The 23,587-nt window shown below is 37.7% G+C and overlaps 4 protein-coding genes and 2 pseudogenes across 4 annotated transcripts; all 6 read right to left on the bottom strand.

Moving 5' to 3' along the window:
- Positions 1-1,918: 1,918 nt before the first annotated feature.
- Positions 1,919-3,293, bottom strand: LOC146734995 (nodal homolog 3-A-like). The gene is made up of 2 exons (XM_085506716.1): positions 2,918-3,293; positions 1,919-2,805 (listed from the first exon to the last, which is right to left on the bottom strand). Exons 1-2 carry the CDS (start codon positions 3,291-3,293, stop codon positions 1,919-1,921), a joined length of 1,263 nt encoding a protein of 420 aa, XP_085362842.1.
- A 2,597-nt stretch (positions 3,294-5,890) lies between these two features.
- Positions 5,891-7,265, bottom strand: LOC146734994 (nodal homolog 3-A-like). Its single transcript, XM_085506715.1, has 2 exons — positions 6,890-7,265; positions 5,891-6,777 (listed from the first exon to the last, which is right to left on the bottom strand). Exons 1-2 carry the CDS (start codon positions 7,263-7,265, stop codon positions 5,891-5,893), a joined length of 1,263 nt encoding a protein of 420 aa, XP_085362841.1.
- Positions 7,266-9,836: 2,571 nt separating this feature from the next.
- Positions 9,837-11,212, bottom strand: LOC146734993 (nodal homolog 3-A-like; annotated as a pseudogene).
- Positions 11,213-13,824: 2,612 nt separating this feature from the next.
- LOC146734992 (nodal homolog 3-A-like) lies at positions 13,825-15,200 on the bottom strand (annotated as a pseudogene).
- Positions 15,201-17,812: 2,612 nt separating this feature from the next.
- Positions 17,813-19,187, bottom strand: LOC102803375 (nodal homolog 3-A-like). Its single transcript, XM_085506714.1, has 2 exons — positions 18,812-19,187; positions 17,813-18,699 (listed from the first exon to the last, which is right to left on the bottom strand). The coding sequence occupies exons 1-2, from the start codon at positions 19,185-19,187 to the stop codon at positions 17,813-17,815; spliced, it is 1,263 nt and encodes a 420-aa protein (XP_085362840.1).
- A 2,501-nt stretch (positions 19,188-21,688) lies between these two features.
- Positions 21,689-23,063, bottom strand: LOC146734991 (nodal homolog 3-A-like). Its single transcript, XM_085506713.1, has 2 exons — positions 22,688-23,063; positions 21,689-22,575 (listed from the first exon to the last, which is right to left on the bottom strand). Exons 1-2 carry the CDS (start codon positions 23,061-23,063, stop codon positions 21,689-21,691), a joined length of 1,263 nt encoding a protein of 420 aa, XP_085362839.1.
- Between the last annotated feature and the right edge of the window lie 524 nt (positions 23,064-23,587).

The following is a 23,587-nucleotide window of genomic DNA, read 5'->3' as shown; positions in this document are numbered from 1 at the left end:
ATCGATCCTTATGCCCATGTGTAAAAAATGAAGTTAACCTAGTTGATCGTCTACCTCCAGCCTTAGATTCTACGAAGATGTGAAAAGTTTACACGTTCGGCGTGCCATTAAAATGTCGGCATTGGAAGTAAATAGGCGGTACTGCTCTGAGGAATAAATAAGAGATGGGCTTCCGTGTACAGTGACAATGCACTTTGCTGAATCTTGCCGCATAACATATTTTGACGTTCTCCAATTATGTAGTCGAAGCGCCATCACGGGTGGATGTACAACGATTACTATGACTTTATATATTCATACAATAAGAGATGCGCTTCTGTGTACAGTGGCAAGGCGCTTTGCTGAATCTTCCCGCAAAAAAACATTTTGACGTTCTCCGATTATGTAGTGGAAGCGCCATCACCGATTAATGTTTATTATCCGTCTTTTTTGTTTTTTTACGTGAAAATTGTCACAACAAAGCGGGACCGAGTTAACACATTTGACTTGCCATTGACATGTCGGCATGTGTAAAGAAACTTGCGGCGCTATTGCCTGATATCTATTTCTATCATTTTGTCCAATCATAATCAACTGCTATTAATCACCAAGCTCCAATACAATGGATAACAGTTTCTATATCGATGTACTCATTCTTGTTTCGTTTGATGGCCCACCGTTACAGCGTTCAAGGGCCATCATACGATCTATGTTGGATAGTTCACACATATTCAACATCAACAATCCTATAATTGCAGTTCTTTCTCCATATACGGGGTCCTAGTTTCTACGAAGATGTGAAAAGTTTACACGTTCGTCGTGCCATTAAAACGTCGGCATTGGAAGTGAATAGACGGTACTGCTCTTAGGAAGCGCGAATAATTACTACATCATGCAGTATCCTCCAAATGAATATCTTACAACGATTACTATCATGACTTCATATAAATAAGAGATGGGCTTCCGTGTACAGTGACAATGCGCTTTGCTGAATCTTGCCGCATAACATATTTTGACGTTCTCCAATTATGTAGTCGAAGCGCCATCACGGGTGGATGTACAACGATTACTATGACTTCATATATTCATACATATAAGAGATGCGCTTCTGTGTACAGTGACAAGGCGCTTTGCTGAATCTTGAATTGCCGCATAAAACATTTTGACGTTCTCCGATTATGTAGTGGAAGCGCCATCACCGATTAATGTTTATTATCCGTCTTTTTTGTTTGTTTTTGTTTGTTTGTTACGTGACAATTGTCACAACAAAGCTTGACCGAGTTAACACATTTGTCGTGCCGTTAACATGTGTAAAGCAACTTGTGGCGCTATTGCCTAATATCTATTTCTATCATTTTGTCCAACCATAATGATCAACTGGTATTAAACATCATCGAGCGCCGATACAATGAATAATAGTTTCTAATCTATAGTTTTCTTTAATGACTAACTTTTAAGTGCATAGCAATATGCCAATTTTGTTCATTTTTCATGCAATTAAACACAGACTATAAAATGGCAAAATATGCTAAATTTAAACTCTGTCTCAATTTACCGACACTGACAGAGTGATGGCGCTTGAACTCCTTGTCATGCTTATCCAACAATGTCGGAACAAGTTCTCACCTGCGAGAAAATAAAACACGTGTTAGTTCGAATCGCTATCCGTTGCACATGTGAGACATATATCTTTCTGGTGTTTAGCTCTCGTTATACCGCTTATATTTGAAGATGCAATGCAACGTAATTGCTTCATTGTATATTTTACATCATAATATGTGATTGAAATGTCAGTGCGAGTATGTTGTATGAGGACAAATACAAAGCTATTATTAATATATATTTATTATTATTATTAACTGTTCACAATAATATATAAATTTGTTTTATACATACGTAGGTTATTAATAGTACAAAGCAAAGAATGTGTAGAATAATGCTATCTGCAACCACACTCCTGGACAATCATGTCTTCGTGTTCTTTAACAACGATATTGCCACGTTCATAGTATATCATACTTAAGGGCGATAATTTTACAGGAACACAGCTCGGAGTCGGAACGTGGTTTGAACTCACTTTGCGGACCATGCCCTGTATAATAGCATGGTTAGTGGGATTACCATCCGCTCGACTGGAACACGATCCAACACATTGAAAAGCATTAAAGGTTTTTGGAAAAATAACCCAAGCGCTCCATCCAATTTTCTCAAAGTCTACCATTAGATCAGATTTTTCACATGGATATGGAGGTCTGTCAACTAGCTTATTATTTTTCTTGCCATTTCCTCTCTTTTTCTGTCGTTTTCCACTGGATTCGTCGGGAGCTCGTATGACACGATTAAGAGGAAATATATTATTTTCCTGGCGATATAGTCTCTTGTCAGATTTCTTGTACTTCTTCTGTGTCTGTGTGAATGTAACCAGTATGGCTTCATTGTTGATAACCCACATTTTTGCCTTTGAAGTATCATCGTTGTCATATGCAATACCGAGTTCTAAGGTGAAATTTACACTCTTCGACTTCACCAATCGTCTGACAAGTTTGGTGACTTTCAACAAAACCATGGCGTTGTTATTTTTTAAACATACATTTTTCACTCTCTGTGAAATAACTGAATCCCTTTGATGGCAAGTTTTGTTGTTGTCTTCTTGGCAACGTACTTCAATGATTTCATAAAGCGTGATCCGGACCTTCTTTTTGATGTGGTAATCTGGAAACGGTAATCTGACTTCAGCAAGCCGGAGTTTGTCTCCACGATTTAGAACACCAACATCAAAGGCGTAACGATACAGCAGTTGTGAAGTTGCTTCATGGCGAGTAATGCCTGGAAAGGAAAAATAAGAAAAGCTCAATCGCATGGAATTTGATTTGCCGAATGGATCGCTATAAATTTTGTCACATGATTACATTGTTATAAATAATATTGTATTACTCACCTAATAACCTTGTAGAAAAACTTCTAATGGTGTCTGATTTTCTTATAGCCCTTTTTTCATATCTTAAATTACTGCCGTCATTGTTCTGCATGGCGTTGTAAAGTTCCAACATATATGACGCGGCAACAGGCTGGTGTTTTTGTAAAGTCTGATTAAACTCCTCTGCCAGTGTATCAATCGAACCGCCATAATGTTTCATCTGAGGAATACCTTGCTGCTTTGACATGCCCGGCGAATCTTGATCGCAATGAATGAGTATCTCTTCAGGATACATATTGTTTGTATTCTGTGCTACCAGAAAATCAAATGCGAAGACTACTGTGACTTGGAATATGAGTATATACTGCATAAAAGACATCGCGGTGTGTCGTTGCATAGCAAGTGTTCGTAACAAGAACGAAAACTGAATGACGGTACCCGATACCCATTGCACTTATATATCGTCTACAATGCACATTAACACAACAGATCATTTACACGCGGCGAGTACAGTAATTTCAAAGAAGGCGTGAAGAATGTCGGGTCAGATTGAACATACTCCTCAGGAGCTATAGGTGTTAAATGTAATATAATTATTCATGGCTGCCGACAAAGGAAATTAAATGAATCGGCATTTAATGTGTTATGTAGTGACAACTGACCCATCACATCAACTAAAATGGATTTTATAGAAGTGCATTAAAACAATGCGTTATTATTTGCCTAAATAATAATTGTAATCTACGAATTATGTGTCGCTGTGGCGTAACGGATAGCGTGTCGGCTGTTATTTGAAATAAAGGCTAGTTGAAGACCATGTGTTCGAATCCCAGTGAATATACTAATCAATTTTCTAGTGCTTCGTCAGGGTTATATGTTGTTACTCATTCAGATAAATAAACGACAAACCAATGCAACCGTATTTTTACCTTACATATTAACTAGTGCTGCTGAGCAATACATGACGCCGGTAATATTCATAAACATGGTTGTTACTATGCTATTGTATTGCTTACAAATTGCGCTGCTACTGGTACCATCCATCGCCTAGTGTCGGCTAAACTTACCAGAGCTCTATCGATCCTTATGCCCATGTGTAAAAAATGAAGTTAACCTAGTTGATCGTCTACCTCCAGCCTTAGATTCTACGAAGATGTGAAAAGTTTACACGTTCGGCGTGCCATTAAAATGTCGGCATTGGAAGTAAATAGGCGGTACTGCTCTGAGGAATAAATAAGAGATGGGCTTCCGTGTACAGTGACAATGCACTTTGCTGAATCTTGCCGCATAACATATTTTGACGTTCTCCAATTATGTAGTCGAAGCGCCATCACGGGTGGATGTACAACGATTACTATGACTTTATATATTCATACAATAAGAGATGCGCTTCTGTGTACAGTGGCAAGGCGCTTTGCTGAATCTTCCCGCAAAAAAACATTTTGACGTTCTCCGATTATGTAGTGGAAGCGCCATCACCGATTAATGTTTATTATCCGTCTTTTTTGTTTTTTTACGTGAAAATTGTCACAACAAAGCGGGACCGAGTTAACACATTTGTCTTGCCGTTAACATGTCGGCATGTGTAAAGAAACTTGCGGCGCTATTGCCTGATATCTATTTCTATCATTTTGTCCAATCATAATCAAGTGGTATTAATCACCAAGCTCCAATACAATGGATAACAATTTCTATATCGATGTACTCATTCTTGTTTCGTTTGATGGCCCACCGTTACAGCGTTCAAGGGCCATCATACGATCTATGTTGGATAGTTCACATATATTCAACATCAACAATCCTATAATTGCAGTTCTTTCTCCATATACGGGGTCCTAGTTTCTACGAAGATGTGAAAAGTTTACACGTTCGTCGTGCCATTAAAACGTCGGCATTGGAAGTGAATAGACGGTACTGCTCTTAGGAAGCGCGAATAATTACTACATCATGCAGTATCCTCCAAATGAATATCTTACAACGATTACTATCATGACTTCATATAAATAAGAGATGGGCTTCCGTGTACAGTGACAATGCGCTTTGCTGAATCTTGCCGCATAACATATTTTGACGTTCTCCAATTATGTAGTCGAAGCGCCATCACGGGTGGATGTACAACGATTACTATGACTTCATATATTCATACATATAAGAGATGCGCTTCTGTGTACAGTGACAAGGCGCTTTGCTGAATCTTGAATTGCCGCATAAAACATTTTGACGTTCTCCGATTATGTAGTGGAAGCGCCATCACCGATTAATGTTTATTATCCGTCTTTTTTGTTTGTTTTTGTTTGTTTGTTACGTGACAATTGTCACAACAAAGCTTGACCGAGTTAACACATTTGTCGTGCCGTTAACATGTGTAAAGAAACTTGTGGCGCTATTGCCTAATATCTATTTCTATCATTTTGTCCAACCATAATGATCAACTGGTATTAATCATCATCGAGCGCCGATACAATGAATAATAGTTTCTAATCTATAGTTTTCTTTAATGACTAACTTTTAAGTGCATAGCAATATGCCAATTTTGTTCATTTTTCATGCAATTAAACACAGACTATAAAATGGCAAAATATGCTAAATTTAAACTCTGTCTCAATTTACCGACACTGACAGAGTGATGGCGCTTGAACTCCTTGTCATGCTTATCCAACAATGTCGGAACAAGTTCTCACCTGCGAGAAAATAAAACACGTGTTAGTTCGAATCGCTATCCGTTGCACATGTGAGACATATATCTTTCTGGTGTTTAGCTCTCGTTATACCGCTTATATTTGAAGATGCAATGCAACGTAATTGCTTCATTGTATATTTTACATCATAATATGTGATTGAAATGTCAGTGCGAGTATGTTGTATGAGGACAAATACAAAGCTATTATTAATATATATTTATTATTATTATTAACTGTTCACAATAATATATAAATTTGTTTTATACATACGTAGGTTATTAATAGTACAAAGCAAAGAATGTGTAGAATAATGCTATCTGCAACCACACTCCTGGACAATCATGTCTTCGTGTTCTTTAACAACGATATTGCCACGTTCATAGTATATCATACTTAAGGGCGATAATTTTACAGGAACACAGCTCGGAGTTGGAACGTGGTTTGAACTCACTTTGCGGACCATGCCCTGTATAATAGCATGGTTAGTGGGATTACCATCCGCTCGACTGGAACACGATCCAACACATTGAAAAGCATTAAAGGTTTTTGGAAAAATAACCCAAGCGCTCCATCCAATTTTCTCAAAGTCTACCATTAGATCAGATTTTTCACATGGATATGGAGGTCTGTCAACTAGCTTATTATTTTTCTTGCCATTTCCTCTCTTTTTCTGTCGTTTTCCACTGGATTCGTCGGGAGCTCGTATGACACGATTAAGAGGAAATATATTATTTTCCTGGCGATATAGTCTCTTGTCAGATTTCTTGTACTTCTTCTGTGTCTGTGTGAATGTAACCAGTATGGCTTCATTGTTGATAACCCACATTTTTGCCTTTGAAGTATCATCGTTGTCATATGCAATACCGAGTTCTAAGGTGAAATTTACACTCTTCGACTTCACCAATCGTCTGACAAGTTTGGTGACTTTCAACAAAACCATGGCGTTGTTATTTTTTAAACATACATTTTTCACTCTCTGTGAAATAACTGAATCCCTTTGATGGCAAGTTTTGTTGTTGTCTTCTTGGCAACGTACTTCAATGATTTCATAAAGCGTGATCCGGACCTTCTTTTTGATGTGGTAATCTGGAAACGGTAATCTGACTTCAGCAAGCCGGAGTTTGTCTCCACGATTTAGAACACCAACATCAAAGGCGTAACGATACAGCAGTTGTGAAGTTGCTTCATGGCGAGTAATGCCTGGAAAGGAAAAATAAGAAAAGCTCAATCGCATGGAATTTGATTTGCCGAATGGATCGCTATAAATTTTGTCACATGATTACATTGTTATAAATAATATTGTATTACTCACCTAATAACCTTGTAGAAAAACTTCTAATGGTGTCTGATTTTCTTATAGCCCTTTTTTCATATCTTAAATTACTGCCGTCATTGTTCTGCATGGCGTTGTAAAGTTCCAACATATATGACGCGGCAACAGGCTGGTGTTTTTGTAAAGTCTGATTAAACTCCTCTGCCAGTGTATCAATCGAACCGCCATAATGTTTCATCTGAGGAATACCTTGCTGCTTTGACATGCCCGGCGAATCTTGATCGCAATGAATGAGTATCTCTTCAGGATACATATTGTTTGTATTCTGTGCTACCAGAAAATCAAATGCGAAGACTACTGTGACTTGGAATATGAGTATATACTGCATAAAAGACATCGCGGTGTGTCGTTGCATAGCAAGTGTTCGTAACAAGAACGAAAACTGAATGACGGTACCCGATACCCATTGCACTTATATATCGTCTACAATGCACATTAACACAACAGATCATTTACACGCGGCGAGTACAGTAATTTCAAAGAAGGCGTGAAGAATGTCGGGTCAGATTGAACATACTCCTCAGGAGCTATAGGTGTTAAATGTAATATAATTATTCATGGCTGCCGACAAAGGAAATTAAATGAATCGGCATTTAATGTGTTATGTAGTGACAACTGACCCATCACATCAACTAAAATGGATTTTATAGAAGTGCATTAAAACAATGCGTTATTATTTGCCTAAATAATAATTGTAATCTACGAATTATGTGTCGCTGTGGCGTAACGGATAGCGTGTCGGCTGTTATTTGAAATAAAGGCTAGTTGAAGACCATGTGTTCGAATCCCAGTGAATATACTAATCAATTTTCTAGTGCTTCGTCAGGGTTATATGTTGTTACTCATTCAGATAAATAAACGACAAACCAATGCAACCGTATTTTTACCTTACATATTAACTAGTGCTGCTGAGCAATACATGACGCCGGTAATATTCATAAACATGGTTGTTACTATGCTATTGTATTGCTTACAAATTGCGCTGCTACTGGTACCATCCATCGCCTAGTGTCGGCTAAACTTACCAGAGCTCTATCGATCCTTATGCCCATGTGTAAAAAATGAAGTTAACCTAGTTGATCGTCTACCTCCAGCCTTAGATTCTACGAAGATGTGAAAAGTTTACACGTTCGGCGTGCCATTAAAATGTCGGCATTGGAAGTAAATAGGCGGTACTGCTCTGAGGAATAAATAAGAGATGGGCTTCCGTGTACAGTGACAATGCACTTTGCTGAATCTTGCCGCATAACATATTTTGACGTTCTCCAATTATGTAGTCGAAGCGCCATCACGGGTGGATGTACAACGATTACTATGACTTTATATATTCATACAATAAGAGATGCGCTTCTGTGTACAGTGGCAAGGCGCTTTGCTGAATCTTCCCGCAAAAAAACATTTTGACGTTCTCCGATTATGTAGTGGAAGCGCCATCACCGATTAATGTTTATTATCCGTCTTTTTTGTTTTTTTACGTGAAAATTGTCACAACAAAGCGGGACCGAGTTAACACATTTGACTTGCCATTGACATGTCGGCATGTGTAAAGAAACTTGCGGCGCTATTGCCTGATATCTATTTCTATCATTTTGTCCAATCATAATCAACTGCTATTAATCACCAAGCTCCAATACAATGGATAACAATTTCTATATCGATGTACTCATTCTTGTTTCGTTTGATGGCCCACCGTTACAGCGTTCAAGGGCCATCATACGATCTATGTTGGATAGTTCACATATATTCAACATCAACAATCCTATAATTGCAGTTCTTTCTCCATATACGGGGTCCTAGTTTCTACGAAGATGTGAAAAGTTTACACGTTCGTCGTGCCATTAAAACGTCGGCATTGGAAGTGAATAGACGGTACTGCTCTTAGGAAGCGCGAATAATTACTACATCATGCAGTATCCTCCAAATGAATATCTTACAACGATTACTATCATGACTTCATATAAATAAGAGATGGGCTTCCGTGTACAGTGACAATGCGCTTTGCTGAATCTTGCCGCATAACATATTTTGACGTTCTCCAATTATGTAGTCGAAGCGCCATCACGGGTGGATGTACAACGATTACTATGACTTCATATATTCATACATATAAGAGATGCGCTTCTGTGTACAGTGACAAGGCGCTTTGCTGAATCTTGAATTGCCGCATAAAACATTTTGACGTTCTCCGATTATGTAGTGGAAGCGCCATCACCGATTAATGTTTATTATCCGTCTTTTTTGTTTGTTTTTGTTTGTTTGTTACGTGACAATTGTCACAACAAAGCTTGACCGAGTTAACACATTTGTCGTGCCGTTAACATGTGTAAAGAAACTTGTGGCGCTATTGCCTAATATCTATTTCTATCATTTTGTCCAACCATAATGATCAACTGGTATTAATCATCATCGAGCGCCGATACAATGAATAATAGTTTCTAATCTATAGTTTTCTTTAATGACTAACTTTTAAGTGCATAGCAATATGCCAATTTTGTTCATTTTTCATGCAATTAAACACAGACTATAAAATGGCAAAATATGCCGACACTGACAGAGTGATGGCGCTTGAACTCCTTGTCATGCTTATCCAACAATGTCGGAACAAGTTCTCACCTGCGAGAAAATAAAACTCGTGTTAGTTCGAATCGCTATCCGTTGCACATGTGAGACATATATCTTTCTGGTGTTTAGCTCTCGTTATACCGCTTATATTTGAAGATGCAATGCAACGTAATTGCTTCATTGTATATTTTACATCATAATATGTGATTGAAATGTCAGTGCGAGTATGTTGTATGAGGACAAATACAAAGCTATTATTAATATATATTTATTATTATTATTAACTGTTCACAATAATATATAAATTTGTTTTATACATACGTAGGTTATTAATAGTACAAAGCAAAGAATGTGTAGAATAATGCTATCTGCAACCACACTCCTGGACAATCATGTCTTCGTGTTCTTTAACAACGATATTGCCACGTTCATAGTATATCATACTTAAGGGCGATAATTTTACAGGAACACAGCTCGGAGTCGGAACGTGGTTTGAACTCACTTTGCGGACCATGCCCTGTATAATAGCATGGTTAGTGGGATTACCATCCGCTCGACTGGAACACGATCCAACACATTGAAAAGCATTAAAGGTTTTTGGAAAAATAACCCAAGCGCTCCATCCAATTTTCTCAAAGTCTACCATTAGATCAGATTTTTCACATGGATATGGAGGTCTGTCAACTAGCTTATTATTTTTCTTGCCATTTCCTCTCTTTTTCTGTCGTTTTCCACTGGATTCGTCGGGAGCTCGTATGACACGATTAAGAGGAAATATATTATTTTCCTGGCGATATAGTCTCTTGTCAGATTTCTTGTACTTCTTCTGTGTCTGTGTGAATGTAACCAGTATGGCTTCATTGTTGATAACCCACATTTTTGCCTTTGAAGTATCATCGTTGTCATATGCAATACCGAGTTCTAAGGTGAAATTTACACTCTTCGACTTCACCAATCGTCTGACAAGTTTGGTGACTTTCAACAAAACCATGGCGTTGTTATTTTTTAAACATACATTTTTCACTCTCTGTGAAATAACTGAATCCCTTTGATGGCAAGTTTTGTTGTTGTCTTCTTGGCAACGTACTTCAATGATTTCATAAAGCGTGATCCGGACCTTCTTTTTGATGTGGTAATCTGGAAACGGTAATCTCACTTCAGCAAGCCGGAGTTTGTCTCCACGATTTAGAACACCAACATCAAAGGCGTAACGATACAGCAGTTGTGAAGTTGCTTCATGGCGAGTAATGCCTGGAAAGGAAAAATAAGAAAAGCTCAATCGCATGGAATTTGATTTGCCGAATGGATCGCTATAAATTTTGTCACATGATTACATTGTTATAAATAATATTGTATTACTCACCTAATAACCTTGTAGAAAAAACTTCTAATGGTGTCTGATTTTCTTATAGCCCTTTTTTCATATCTTAAATTACTGCCGTCATTATTCTGCATGGCGTTGTAAAGTTCCAACATATATGACGCGGCAACAGGCTGGTGTTTTTGTAAAGTCTGATTAAACTCCTCTGCCAGTGTATCAATCGAACCGCCATAATGTTTCATCTGAGGAATACCTTGCTGCTTTGACGTGCCCGGCGAATCTTGATCGCAATGAATGAGTATCTCTTCAGGATACATATTGTTTGTATTCTGTGCTACCAGAAAATCAAATGCGAAGACTACTGTGACTTGGAATATGAGTATATACTGCATAAAAGACATCGCGGTGTGTCGTTGCATAGCAAGTGTTCGTAACAAGAACGAAAACTGAATGACGGTACCCGATACCCATTGCACTTATATATCGTCTACAATGCACATTAACACAACAGATCATTTACACGCGGCGAGTACAGTAATTTCAAAGAAGGCGTGAAGAATGTCGGGTCAGATTGAACATACTCCTCAGGAGCTATAGGTGTTAAATGTAATATAATTATTCATGGCTGCCGACAAAGGAAATTAAATGAATCGGCATTTAATGTGTTATGTAGTGACAACTGACCCATCACATCAACTAAAATGGATTTTATAGAAGTGCATTAAAACAATGCGTTATTATTTGCCTAAATAATAATTGTAATCTACGAATTATGTGTCGCTGTGGCGTAACGGATAGCGTGTCGGCTGTTATTTGAAATAAAGGCTAGTTGAAGACCATGTGTTCGAATCCCAGTGAATATACTAATCAATTTTCTAGTGCTTCGTCAGGGTTATATGTTGTTACTCATTCAGATAAATAAACGACAAACCAATACAACCGTATTTTTACCTTACATATTAACTAGTGCTGCTGAGCAATACATGACGCCGGTAATATTCATAAACATGGTTGTTACTATGCTATTGTATTGCTTACAAATTGCGCTGCTACTGGTACCATCCATCGCCTAGTGTCGGCTAAACTTACCAGAGCTCTATCGATCCTTATGCCCATGTGTAAAAAATGAAGTTAACCTAGTTGATCGTCTACCTCCAGCCTTAGATTCTACGAAGATGTGAAAAGTTTACACGTTCGGCGTGCCATTAAAATGTCGGCATTGGAAGTAAATAGGCGGTACTGCTCTGAGGAATAAATAAGAGATGGGCTTCCGTGTACAGTGACAATGCACTTTGCTGAATCTTGCCGCATAACATATTTTGACGTTCTCCAATTATGTAGTCGAAGCGCCATCACGGGTGGATGTACAACGATTACTATGACTTTATATATTCATACAATAAGAGATGCGCTTCTGTGTACAGTGGCAAGGCGCTTTGCTGAATCTTCCCGCAAAAAAACATTTTGACGTTCTCCGATTATGTAGTGGAAGCGCCATCACCGATTAATGTTTATTATCCGTCTTTTTTGTTTTTTTACGTGAAAATTGTCACAACAAAGCGGGACCGAGTTAACACATTTGACTTGCCATTGACATGTCGGCATGTGTAAAGAAACTTGCGGCGCTATTGCCTGATATCTATTTCTATCATTTTGTCCAATCATAATCAAGTGGTATTAATCACCAAGCTCCAATACAATGGATAACAGTTTCTATATCGATGTACTCATTCTTGTTTCGTTTGATGGCCCACCGTTACAGCGTTCAAGGGCCATCATACGATCTATGTTGGATAGTTCACACATATTCAACATCAACAATCCTAGAATTGCAGTTCTTTCTCCATATACGGGGTCCTAGTTTCTACGAAGATGTGAAAAGTTTACACGTTCGTCGTGCCATTAAAACGTCGGCATTGGAAGTGAATAGACGGTACTGCTCTTAGGAAGCGCGAATAATTACTACATCATGCAGTATCCTCCAAATGAATATCTTACAACGATTACTATCATGACTTCATATAAATAAGAGATGGGCTTCCGTGTACAGTGACAATGCGCTTTGCTGAATCTTGCCGCATAACATATTTTGACGTTCTCCAATTATGTAGTCGAAGCGCCATCACGGGTGGATGTACAACGATTACTATGACTTCATATATTCATACATATAAGAGATGCGCTTCTGTGTACAGTGACAAGGCGCTTTGCTGAATCTTGAATTGCCGCATAAAACATTTTGACGTTCTCCGATTATGTAGTGGAAGCGCCATCACCGATTAATGTTTATTATCCGTCTTTTTTGTTTGTTTTTGTTTGTTTGTTACGTGACAATTGTCACAACAAAGCTTGACCGAGTTAACACATTTGTCGTGCCGTTAACATGTGTAAAGCAACTTGTGGCGCTATTGCCTAATATCTATTTCTATCATTTTGTCCAACCATAATGATCAACTGGTATTAAACATCATCGAGCGCCGATACAATGAATAATAGTTTCTAATCTATAGTTTTCTTTAATGACTAACTTTTAAGTGCATAGCAATATGCCAATTTTGTTCATTTTTCATGCAATTAAACACAGACTATAAAATGGCAAAATATGCTAAATTTAAACTCTGTCTCAATTTACCGACACTGACAGAGTGATGGCGCTTGAACTCCTTGTCATGCTTATCCAACAATGTCGGAACAAGTTCTCACCTGCGAGAAAATAAAACTCGTGTTAGTTCGAATCGCTATCCGTTGCACATGTGAGACATATATCTTTCTGGTTTTTAGCTCTCGTTATACCGCTTATATTTGAAGATGCAATGCAACGTAATTGCTTCATTGTATATTTTACATCATAATATGTGATTGAAATGTCAGTGCGAGTATGTTGTATGAGGACAAATAGAAAGCTATTATTAATATATATTTATTATTATTATTATTATTATTATTATTAACTGTTCACAATAATATATAAATTTGTTTTATACATACGTAGGTTATTAATAGTACAAAGCAAAGGATGTGTAGAATAATGCTATCTGCAACCACACTCCTGGACAATCATGTCTTCGTGTTCTTTAACAACGATATTGCCACGTTCATAGTATATCATACTTAAGGGCGATAATTTTACAGGAACACAGCTCGGAGTCGGAACGTGGTTTGAACTCACTTTGCGGACCATGCCCTGTATAATAGCATGGTTAGTGGGATTACCATCCGCTCGACTGGAACACGATCCAACACATTGAAAAGCATTAAAGGTTTTTGGAAAAATAACCCAAGCGCTCCATCCAATTTTCTCAAAGTCTACCATTAGATCAGATTTTTCACATGGATATGGAGGTCTGTCAACTAGCTTATTATTTTTCTTGCCATTTCCTCTCTTTTTCTGTCGTTTTCCACTGGATTCGTCGGGAGCTCGTATGACACGATTAAGAGGAAATATATTATTTTCTTGGCGATATAGTCTCTTGTCACATTTCTTGTACTTCTTCTGTGTCTGTGTGAATGTAACCAGTATGGCTTCATTGTTGATAACCCACATTTTTGCCTTTGAAGTATCATCGTTGTCATATGCAATACCGAGTTCTAAGGTGAAATTTACACTCTTCGACTTCACCAATCGTCTGACAAGTTTGGTGACTTTCAACAAAACCATGGCGTTGTTATTTTTTAAACATACATTTTTCACTCTCTGTGAAATAACTGAATCCCTTTGATGGCAAGTTTTGTTGTTGTCTTCTTGGCAACGTACTTCAATGATTTCATAAAGCGTGATCCGGACCTTCTTTTTGATGTGGTAATCTGGAAACGGTAATCTCACTTCAGCAAGCCGGAGTTTGTCTCCACGATTTAGAACACCAACATCAAAGGCGTAACGATACAGCAGTTGTGAAGTTGCTTCATGGCGAGTAATGCCTGGAAAGGAAAAATAAGAAAAGCTCAATCGCATGGAATTTGATTTGCCGAATGGATCGCTATAAATTTTGTCACATGATTACATTGTTATAAATAATATTGTATTACTCACCTAATAACCTTGTAGAAAAAACTTCTAATGGTGTCTGATTTTCTTATAGCCCTTTTTTCATATCTTAAATTACTGCCGTCATTATTCTGCATGGCGTTGTAAAGTTCCAACATATATGACGCGGCAACAGGCTGGTGTTTTTGTAAAGTCTGATTAAACTCCTCTGCCAGTGTATCAATCGAACCGCCATAATGTTTCATCTGAGGAATACCTTGCTGCTTTGACGTGCCCGGCGAATCTTGATCGCAATGAATGAGTATCTCTTCAGGATACATATTGTTTGTATTCTGTGCTACCAGAAAATCAAATGCGAAGACTACTGTGACTTGGAATATGAGTATATACTGCATAAAAGACATCGCGGTGTGTCGTTGCATAGCAAGTGTTCGTAACAAGAACGAAAACTGAATGACGGTACCCGATACCCATTGCACTTATATATCGTCTACAATGCACATTAACACAACAGATCATTTACACGCGGCGAGTACAGTAATTTCAAAGAAGGCGTGAAGAATGTCGGGTCAGATTGAACATACTCCTCAGGAGCTATAGGTGTTAAATGTAATATAATTATTCATGGCTGCCGACAAAGGAAATTAAATGAATCGGCATTTAATGTGTTATGTAGTGACAACTGACCCATCACATCAACTAAAATGGATTTTATAGAAGTGCATTAAAACAATGCGTTATTATTTGCCTAAATAATAATTGTAATCTACGAATTATGTGTCGCTGTGGCGTAACGGATAGCGTGTCGGCTGTTATTTGAAATAAAGGCTAGTTGAAGACCATGTGTTCGAATCCCAGTGAATATACTAATCAATTTTCTAGTGCTTCGTCAGGGTTATATGTTGTTACTCATTCAGATAAATAAACGACAAACCAATACAACCGTATTTTTACCTTACATATTAACTAGTGCTGCTGAGCAATACATGACGCCGGTAATATTCATAAACATGGTTGTTACTATGCTATTGTATTGCTTACAAATTGCGCTGCTACTGGTACCATCCATCGCCTAGTGTCGGCTAAACTTACCAGAGCTCTATCGATCCTTATGCCCATGTGTAAAAAATGAAGTTAACCTAGTTGATCGTCTACCTCCAGCCTTAGATTCTACGAAGATGTGAAAAGTTTACACGTTCGGCGTGCCATTAAAATGTCGGCATTGGAAGTAAATAGGCGGTACTGCTCTGAGGAATAAATAAGAGATGGGCTTCCGTGTACAGTGACAATGCACTTTGCTGAATCTTGCCGCATAACATATTTTGACGTTCTCCAATTATGTAGTCGAAGCGCCATCACGGGTGGATGTACAACGATTACTATGACTTTATATATTCATACAATAAGAGATGCGCTTCTGTGTACAGTGGCAAGGCGCTTTGCTGAATCTTCCCGCAAAAAAACATTTTGACGTTCTCCGATTATGTAGTGGAAGCGCCATCACCGATTAATGTTTATTATCCGTCTTTTTTGTTTTTTTACGTGAAAATTGTCACAACAAAGCGGGACCGAGTTAACACATTTGACTTGCCATTGACATGTCGGCATGTGTAAAGAAACTTGCGGCGCTATTGCCTGATATCTATTTCTATCATTTTGTCCAATCATAATCAAGTGGTATTAATCACCAAGCTCCAATACAATGGATAACAGTTTCTATATCGATGTACTCATTCTTGTTTCGTTTGATGGCCCACCGTTACAGCGTTCAAGGGCCATCATACGATCTATGTTGGATAGTTCACACATATTCAACATCAACAATCCTAGAATTGCAGTTCTTTCTCCATATACGGGGTCCTAGTTTCTACGAAGATGTGAAAAGTTTACACGTTCGTCGTGCCATTAAAACGTCGGCATTGGAAGTGAATAGACGGTACTGCTCTTAGGAAGCGCGAATAATTACTACATCATGCAGTATCCTCCAAATGAATATCTTACAACGATTACTATCATGACTTCATATAAATAAGAGATGGGCTTCCGTGTACAGTGACAATGCGCTTTGCTGATTCTTGCCGCATAACATATTTTGACGTTCTCCAATTATGTAGTCGAAGCGCCATCACGGGTGGATGTACAACGATTACTATGACTTCATATATTCATACATATAAGAGATGCGCTTCTGTGTACAGTGACAAGGCGCTTTGCTGAATCTTGAATTGCCGCATAAAACATTTTGACGTTCTCCGATTATGTAGTGGAAGCGCCATCACCGATTAATGTTTATTATCCGTCTTTTTTGTTTGTTTTTGTTTGTTTGTTACGTGACAATTGTCACAACAAAGCTTGACCGAGTTAACACATTTGTCGTGCCGTTAACATGTGTAAAGCAACTTGTGGCGCTATTGCCTAATATCTATTTCTATCATTTTGTCCAACCATAATGATCAACTGGTATTAAACATCATCGAGCGCCGATACAATGAATAATAGTTTCTAATCTATAGTTTTCTTTAATGACTAACTTTTAAGTGCATAGCAATATGCCAATTTTGTTCATTTTTCATGCAATTAAACACAGACTATAAAATGGCAAAATATGCTAAATTTAAACTCTGTCTCAATTTACCGACACTGACAGAGTGATGGCGCTTGAACTCCTTGTCATGCTTATCCAACAATGTCGGAACAAGTTCTCACCTGCGAGAAAATAAAACTCGTGTTAGTTCGAATCGCTATCCGTTGCACATGTGAGACATATATCTTTCTGGTTTTTAGCTCTCGTTATACCGCTTATATTTGAAGATGCAATGCAACGTAATTGCTTCATTGTATATTTTACATCATAATATGTGATTGAAATGTCAGTGCGAGTATGTTGTATGAGGACAAATAGAAAGCTATTATTAATATATATTTATTATTATTATTATTATTATTATTATTAACTGTTCACAATAATATATAAATTTGTTTTATACATACGTAGGTTATTAATAGTACAAAGCAAAGGATGTGTAGAATAATGCTATCTGCAACCACACTCCTGGACAATCATGTCTTCGTGTTCTTTAACAACGATATTGCCACGTTCATAGTATATCATACTTAAGGGCGATAATTTTACAGGAACACAGCTCGGAGTCGGAACGTGGTTTGAACTCACTTTGCGGACCATGCCCTGTATAATAGCATGGTTAGTGGGATTACCATCCGCTCGACTGGAACACGATCCAACACATTGAAAAGCATTAAAGGTTTTTGGAACAATAACCCAAGCGCTCCATCCAATTTTCTCAAAGTCTACCATTAGATCAGATTTTTCACATGGATATGGAGGTCTGTCAACCAGCTTATTATTTTTCTTGCCATTTCCTCTCTTTTTCTGTCGTTTTCCACTGGATTCGTCGGGAGCTCGTATGACACGATTAAGAGGAAATATATTTTTTTCCTGGCGATATAGTCTCTTGTCAGATTTCTTGTACTTCTTCTGTGTCTGTGTGAATGTAACCAGTATGGCTTCATTGTTGATAACCCACATTTTTGCCTTTGAAGTATCATCGTTGTCATATGCAATACCGAGTTCTAAGGTGAAATTTACACTCTTCGACTTCACTAATCGTCTGACAAGTTTGGTGACTTTCAACAAAACCATGGCGTTGTTATTTTTTAAACATACATTTTTCACTCTCTGTGAAATAACTGAATCCCTTTGATGGCAAGTTTTGTTGTTGTCTTCTTGGCAACGTACTTCAATGATTTCATAAAGCGTGATCCGGACCTTGTTTTTGATGTGGTAATCTGGAAACGGTAATCTGACTTCAGCAAGCCGGAGTTTGTCTCCACGATTTAGAACACCAACATCAAAGGCGTAACGATACAGCAGTTGTGAAGTTGCTTCATGGCGAGTAATGCCTGGAAAGGAAAAATAAGAAAAGCTCAATCGCATGGAATTTGATTTGCCGAATGGATCGCTATAAATTTAGTCACATGATTACATTGTTATAAATAATATTGTATTACTCACCTAATAACCTTGTAGAAAAACTTCTAATGGTGTCTGATTTTCTGATAGCCCTTTTTTCATATCTTAAATTACTGCCGTCATTGTTCTGCATGGCGTTGTAAAGTTCCAACATATATGACGCGGCAACAGGCTGGTGTTTTTGTAAAGTCTGATTAAACTCCTCTGCCAGTGTATCAATCGAACCGCCATAATGTTTCATCTGAGAAATACCTTGCTGCTTTGACATGCCCGGCGAATCTTGATCGCAATGAATGAGTATCTCTTCAGGATACATATTGTTTGTATTCTGTGCTACCAGAAAATCAAATGCGAAGACTACTGTGACTTGGAATATGAGTATATACTGCATATAAGACATCGCGGTGTGTCGTTGCATAGCAAGTGTTCGTAACAAGAACGAAAACTGAATGACGGTACCCGATACCCATAGCGCTTATATATCGTCTACAATGCACATTAACACAACAGATCATTTACACGCGGCGAGTACAGTAATTTCAAAGAAGGCGTGAAGAATGTCGGGTCAGATTGAACATACTCCTCAGGAGCTATAGGTGTTAAATGTAATATAATTATTCATGGCTGCCGACAAAGAAAATTAAATGAATCGGCATTTAATGTGTTATGTAGTGACAACTGACCCATCACATCAACTAAAATGGATTTTATAGAAGTGCATTAAAACAATGCGTTATTATTTGCCTAAATAATAATTGTAATCTACGAATTATGTGTCGCTGTGGCGTAACGGATAGCGTGTCGGCTGTTATTTGAAATAAAGGCTAGTTGAAGACCATGTGTTCGAATCCCAGTGAATATACTAATCAATTTTCTAGTGCTTCGTCAGGGTTATATGTTGTTACTCATTCAGATAAATAAACGACAAACCAATGCAACCGTATTTTTACCTTACATATTAACTAGTGCTGCTGAGCAATACATGACGCCGGTAATATTCATAAACATGGTTGTTACTATGCTATTGTATTGCTTACAAATTGCGCTGCTACTGGTACCATCCATCGCCTAGTGTCGGCTAAACTTACCAGAGCTCTATCGATCCTTATGCCCATGTGTAACAAATGAAGTTAACCTAGTTGATCGTCTACCTCCAGCCTTAGATTCTACGAAAATGTGAAAAGTTTACACGTTCGGCGTGCCATTAAAATGTCGGCATTGGAAGTAAATAGGCGGTACTGCTCTGAGGAATAAATAAGAGATGGGCTTCCGTGTACAGTGACAATGCACTTTGCTGAATCTTGCCGCATAACATATTTTGACGTTCTCCAATTATGTAGTCGAAGCGCCATCACGGGTGGATGTACAACGATTACTATGACTTTACATATTCATACAATAAGAGATGCGCTTCTGTGTACAGTGGCAAGGCGCTTTGCTGAATCTTCCCGCAAAAAAACATTTTGACGTTCTCCGATTATGTAGTGGAAGCGCCATCACCGATTAATGTTTATTATCCGTCTTTTTTGTTTTTTTACGTGAAAATTGTCACAACAAAGCGGGACCGAGTTAACACATTTGTCTTGCCGTTAACATGTCGGCATGTGTAAAGAAACTTGCGGCGCTATTACCTGATATATATTTCTATCATTTTGTCCAATCATAATCAACTGCTATTAATCACCAAGCTCCAATACAATGGATAACAGTTTCTATATCGATGTACTCATTCTTGTTTCGTTTGATGGTCCACTGTTACAGCGTTCAAGGGCCATCATACGATCTATGTTGGATAGTTCACACATATTCAACATCAACAATCCTAGAATTGCAGTTTTTTCTCCATATACGGGGTCTTAGTTTCTACGAAGATGTGAAAAGTTTACACGTTCGTCGTGCCATTAAAACGTCGGCATTGGAAGTGAATAGACGGTACTGCTCTGAGGAAGCGCGAATAATTACTACATCATGCAGTATCCTCCAAATGAATATCTTACAACGATTACTATCATGACTTCATATAAATAAGTGATGGGCTTCCGTGTACAGTGACAATGCGCTTTGCTGAATCTTGCCGCATAACATATTTTGACGTTCTCCAATTATGTAGTGGAAGCGCCATCACCGATTAATGTTTATTATCCGTCTTTTTTGTTTGTTTTTGTTTGTTTGTTACGTGACAATTGTCACAACAAAGCTTGACCGAGTTAACACATTTGTCGTGCCGTTAACATGTGTAAAGAAACTTGTGGCGCTATTGCCTAATATCTATTTCTATCATTTTGTCCAACCATAATGATCAACTGGTATTAATCATCATCGAGCGCCGATACAATGAATAATAGTTTCTAATCTATAGTTTTCTTTAATGACTAACTTTTAAGTGCATAGCAATATGCCAATTTTGTTCATTTTTCATGCAATTAAACACAGACTATAAAATGGCAAAATATGCTAAATTTAAACTCTGTCTCAATTTACCGACACTGACAGAGTGATGGCGCTTGAACTCCTTGTCATGCTTATCCAACAATGTCGGAACAAGTTCTCACCTGCGAGAAAATAAAACTCGTGTTAGTTCGAATCGCTATCCGTTGCACATGTGAGACATATATCTTTCTGGTTTTTAGCTCTCGTTATACCGCTTATATTTGAAGATGCAATGCAACGTAATTGCTTCATTGTATATTTTACATCATAATATGTGATTGAAATGTCAGTGCGAGTATGTTGTATGAGGACAAATAGAAAGCTATTATTAATATATATTTATTATTATTATTATTATTATTATTATTATTATTATTATTATTATTATTATTATTATTATTATTATTAACTGTTCACAATAATATATAAATTTGTTTTATACATACGTAGGTTATTAATAGTACAAAGCAAAGAATGTGTAGAATAATGCTATCTGCAACCACACTCCTGGACAATCATGTCTTCGTGTTCTTTAACAACGATATTGCCACGTTCATAGTATATCATACTTAAGGGCGATAATTTTACAGGAACACAGCTCGGAGTCGGAACGTGGTTTGAACTCACTTTGCGGACCATGCCCTGTATAATAGCATGGTTAGTGGGATTACCATCCGCTCGACTGGAACACGATCCAACACATTGAAAAGCATTAAAGGTTTTTGGAAAAATAACCCAAGCGCTCCATCCAATTTTCTCAAAGTCTACCATTAGATCAGATTTTTCACATGGATATGGAGGTCTGTCAACCAGCTTATTATTTTTCTTGCCATTTCCTCTCTTTTTCTGTCGTTTTCCACTGGATTCGTCGGGAGCTCGTATGACACGATTAAGAGGAAATATATTTTTTTCCTGGCGATATAGTCTCTTGTCAGATTTCTTGTACTTCTTCTGTGTCTGTGTGAATGTAACCAGTATGGCTTCATTGTTGATAACCCACATTTTTGCCTTTGAAGTATCATCGTTGTCATATGCAATACCGAGTTCTAAGGTGAAATTTACACTCTTCGACTTCACTAATCGTCTGACAAGTTTGGTGACTTTCAACAAAACCATGGCGTTGTTATTTTTTAAACATACATTTTTCACTCTCTGTGAAATAACTGAATCCCTTTGATGGCAAGTTTTGTTGTTGTCTTCTTGGCAACGTACTTCAATGATTTCATAAAGCGTGATCCGGACCTTTTTTTTGATGTGGTAATCTGGAAACGGTAATCTGACTTCAGCAAGCCGGAGTTTGTCTCCACGATTTAGAACACCAACATCAAAGGCGTAACGATACAGCAGTTGTGAAGTTGCTTCATGGCGAGTAATGCCTGGAAAGGAAAAATAAGAAAAGCTCAATCGCATGGAATTTGATTTGCCGAATGGATCGCTATAAATTTTGTCACATGATTACATTGTTATAAATAATATTGTATTACTCACCTAATAACCTTGTAGAAAAACTTCTAATGGTGTCTGATTTTCTGATAGCCCTTTTTTCATATCTTAAATTACTGCCGTCATTGTTCTGCATGGCGTTGTAAAGTTCCAACATATATGACGCGGCAACAGGCTGGTGTTTTTGTAAAGTCTGATTAAACTCCTCTGCCAGTGTATCAATCGAACCGCCATAATGTTTCATCTGAGAAATACCTTGCTGCTTTGACATGCCCGGCGAATCTTGATCGCAATGAATGAGTATCTCTTCAGGATACATATTGTTTGTATTCTGTGCTACCAGAAAATCAAATGCGAAGACTACTGTGACTTGGAATATGAGTATATACTGCATATAAGACATCGCGGTGTGTCGTTGCATAGCAAGTGTTCGTAACAAGAACGAAAACTGAATGACGGTACCCGATACCCATAGCGCTTATATATCGTCTACAATGCACATTAACATAACAGATCATTTACACGCGGCGAGTACAGTAATTTCAAAGAAGGCGTGAAGAATGTCGGGTCAGATTGAACATACTCCTCAGGAGCTATAGGTGTTAAATGTAATAAAATTATTCATGGCTGCCGACAAAGGAAATTAAATGAATCGGCATTTAATGTGTTATGTAGTGACAACTGACCCATCACATCAACTAAAATGGATTTTATAGAAGTGCATTAAAACAATGCGTTATTATTTGCCTAAATAATAATTGTAATCTACGAATTATGTGTCGCTGTGGCGTAACGGATAGCGTGTCGGCTGTTATTTGAAATAAAGGCTAGTTGAAGACCATGTGTTCGAATCCCAGTGAATATACTAATCAATTTTCTAGTGCTTCGTCAGGGTTATATGTTGTTACTCATTCAGATAAATAAACGACAAACCAATGCAACCGT

Source organism: Saccoglossus kowalevskii, chromosome 13, assembly GCF_978046115.1.
Source record: "Saccoglossus kowalevskii chromosome 13, keSacKowa6.1, whole genome shotgun sequence".
In the NCBI taxonomy this organism is placed as follows: Eukaryota; Metazoa; Hemichordata; class Enteropneusta; family Harrimaniidae; genus Saccoglossus; species Saccoglossus kowalevskii.
This window is presented reverse-complemented; position numbering and strand designations above follow the sequence as displayed.

Excerpts from the sequence above, each read along its gene's own strand:
- LOC146734994 (XM_085506715.1), bottom strand. The coding sequence starts at position 7,265 with ATGCAACGACACACCGCGATGTCTTTTATGCAGTATATACTCATATTC. Across the intron at positions 6,778-6,889 it reads TTTTTCTACAAGGTTATTAG|GCATTACTCGCCATGAAGCA; the intron begins GTGAGTAATACA and ends TTTCCTTTCCAG.
- LOC146734995 (XM_085506716.1), bottom strand. The coding sequence starts at position 3,293 with ATGCAACGACACACCGCGATGTCTTTTATGCAGTATATACTCATATTC. Across the intron at positions 2,806-2,917 it reads TTTTTCTACAAGGTTATTAG|GCATTACTCGCCATGAAGCA; the intron begins GTGAGTAATACA and ends TTTCCTTTCCAG.
- LOC102803375 (XM_085506714.1), bottom strand. The coding sequence starts at position 19,187 with ATGCAACGACACACCGCGATGTCTTATATGCAGTATATACTCATATTC. Across the intron at positions 18,700-18,811 it reads TTTTTCTACAAGGTTATTAG|GCATTACTCGCCATGAAGCA; the intron begins GTGAGTAATACA and ends TTTCCTTTCCAG.
- LOC146734991 (XM_085506713.1), bottom strand. The coding sequence starts at position 23,063 with ATGCAACGACACACCGCGATGTCTTATATGCAGTATATACTCATATTC. Across the intron at positions 22,576-22,687 it reads TTTTTCTACAAGGTTATTAG|GCATTACTCGCCATGAAGCA; the intron begins GTGAGTAATACA and ends TTTCCTTTCCAG.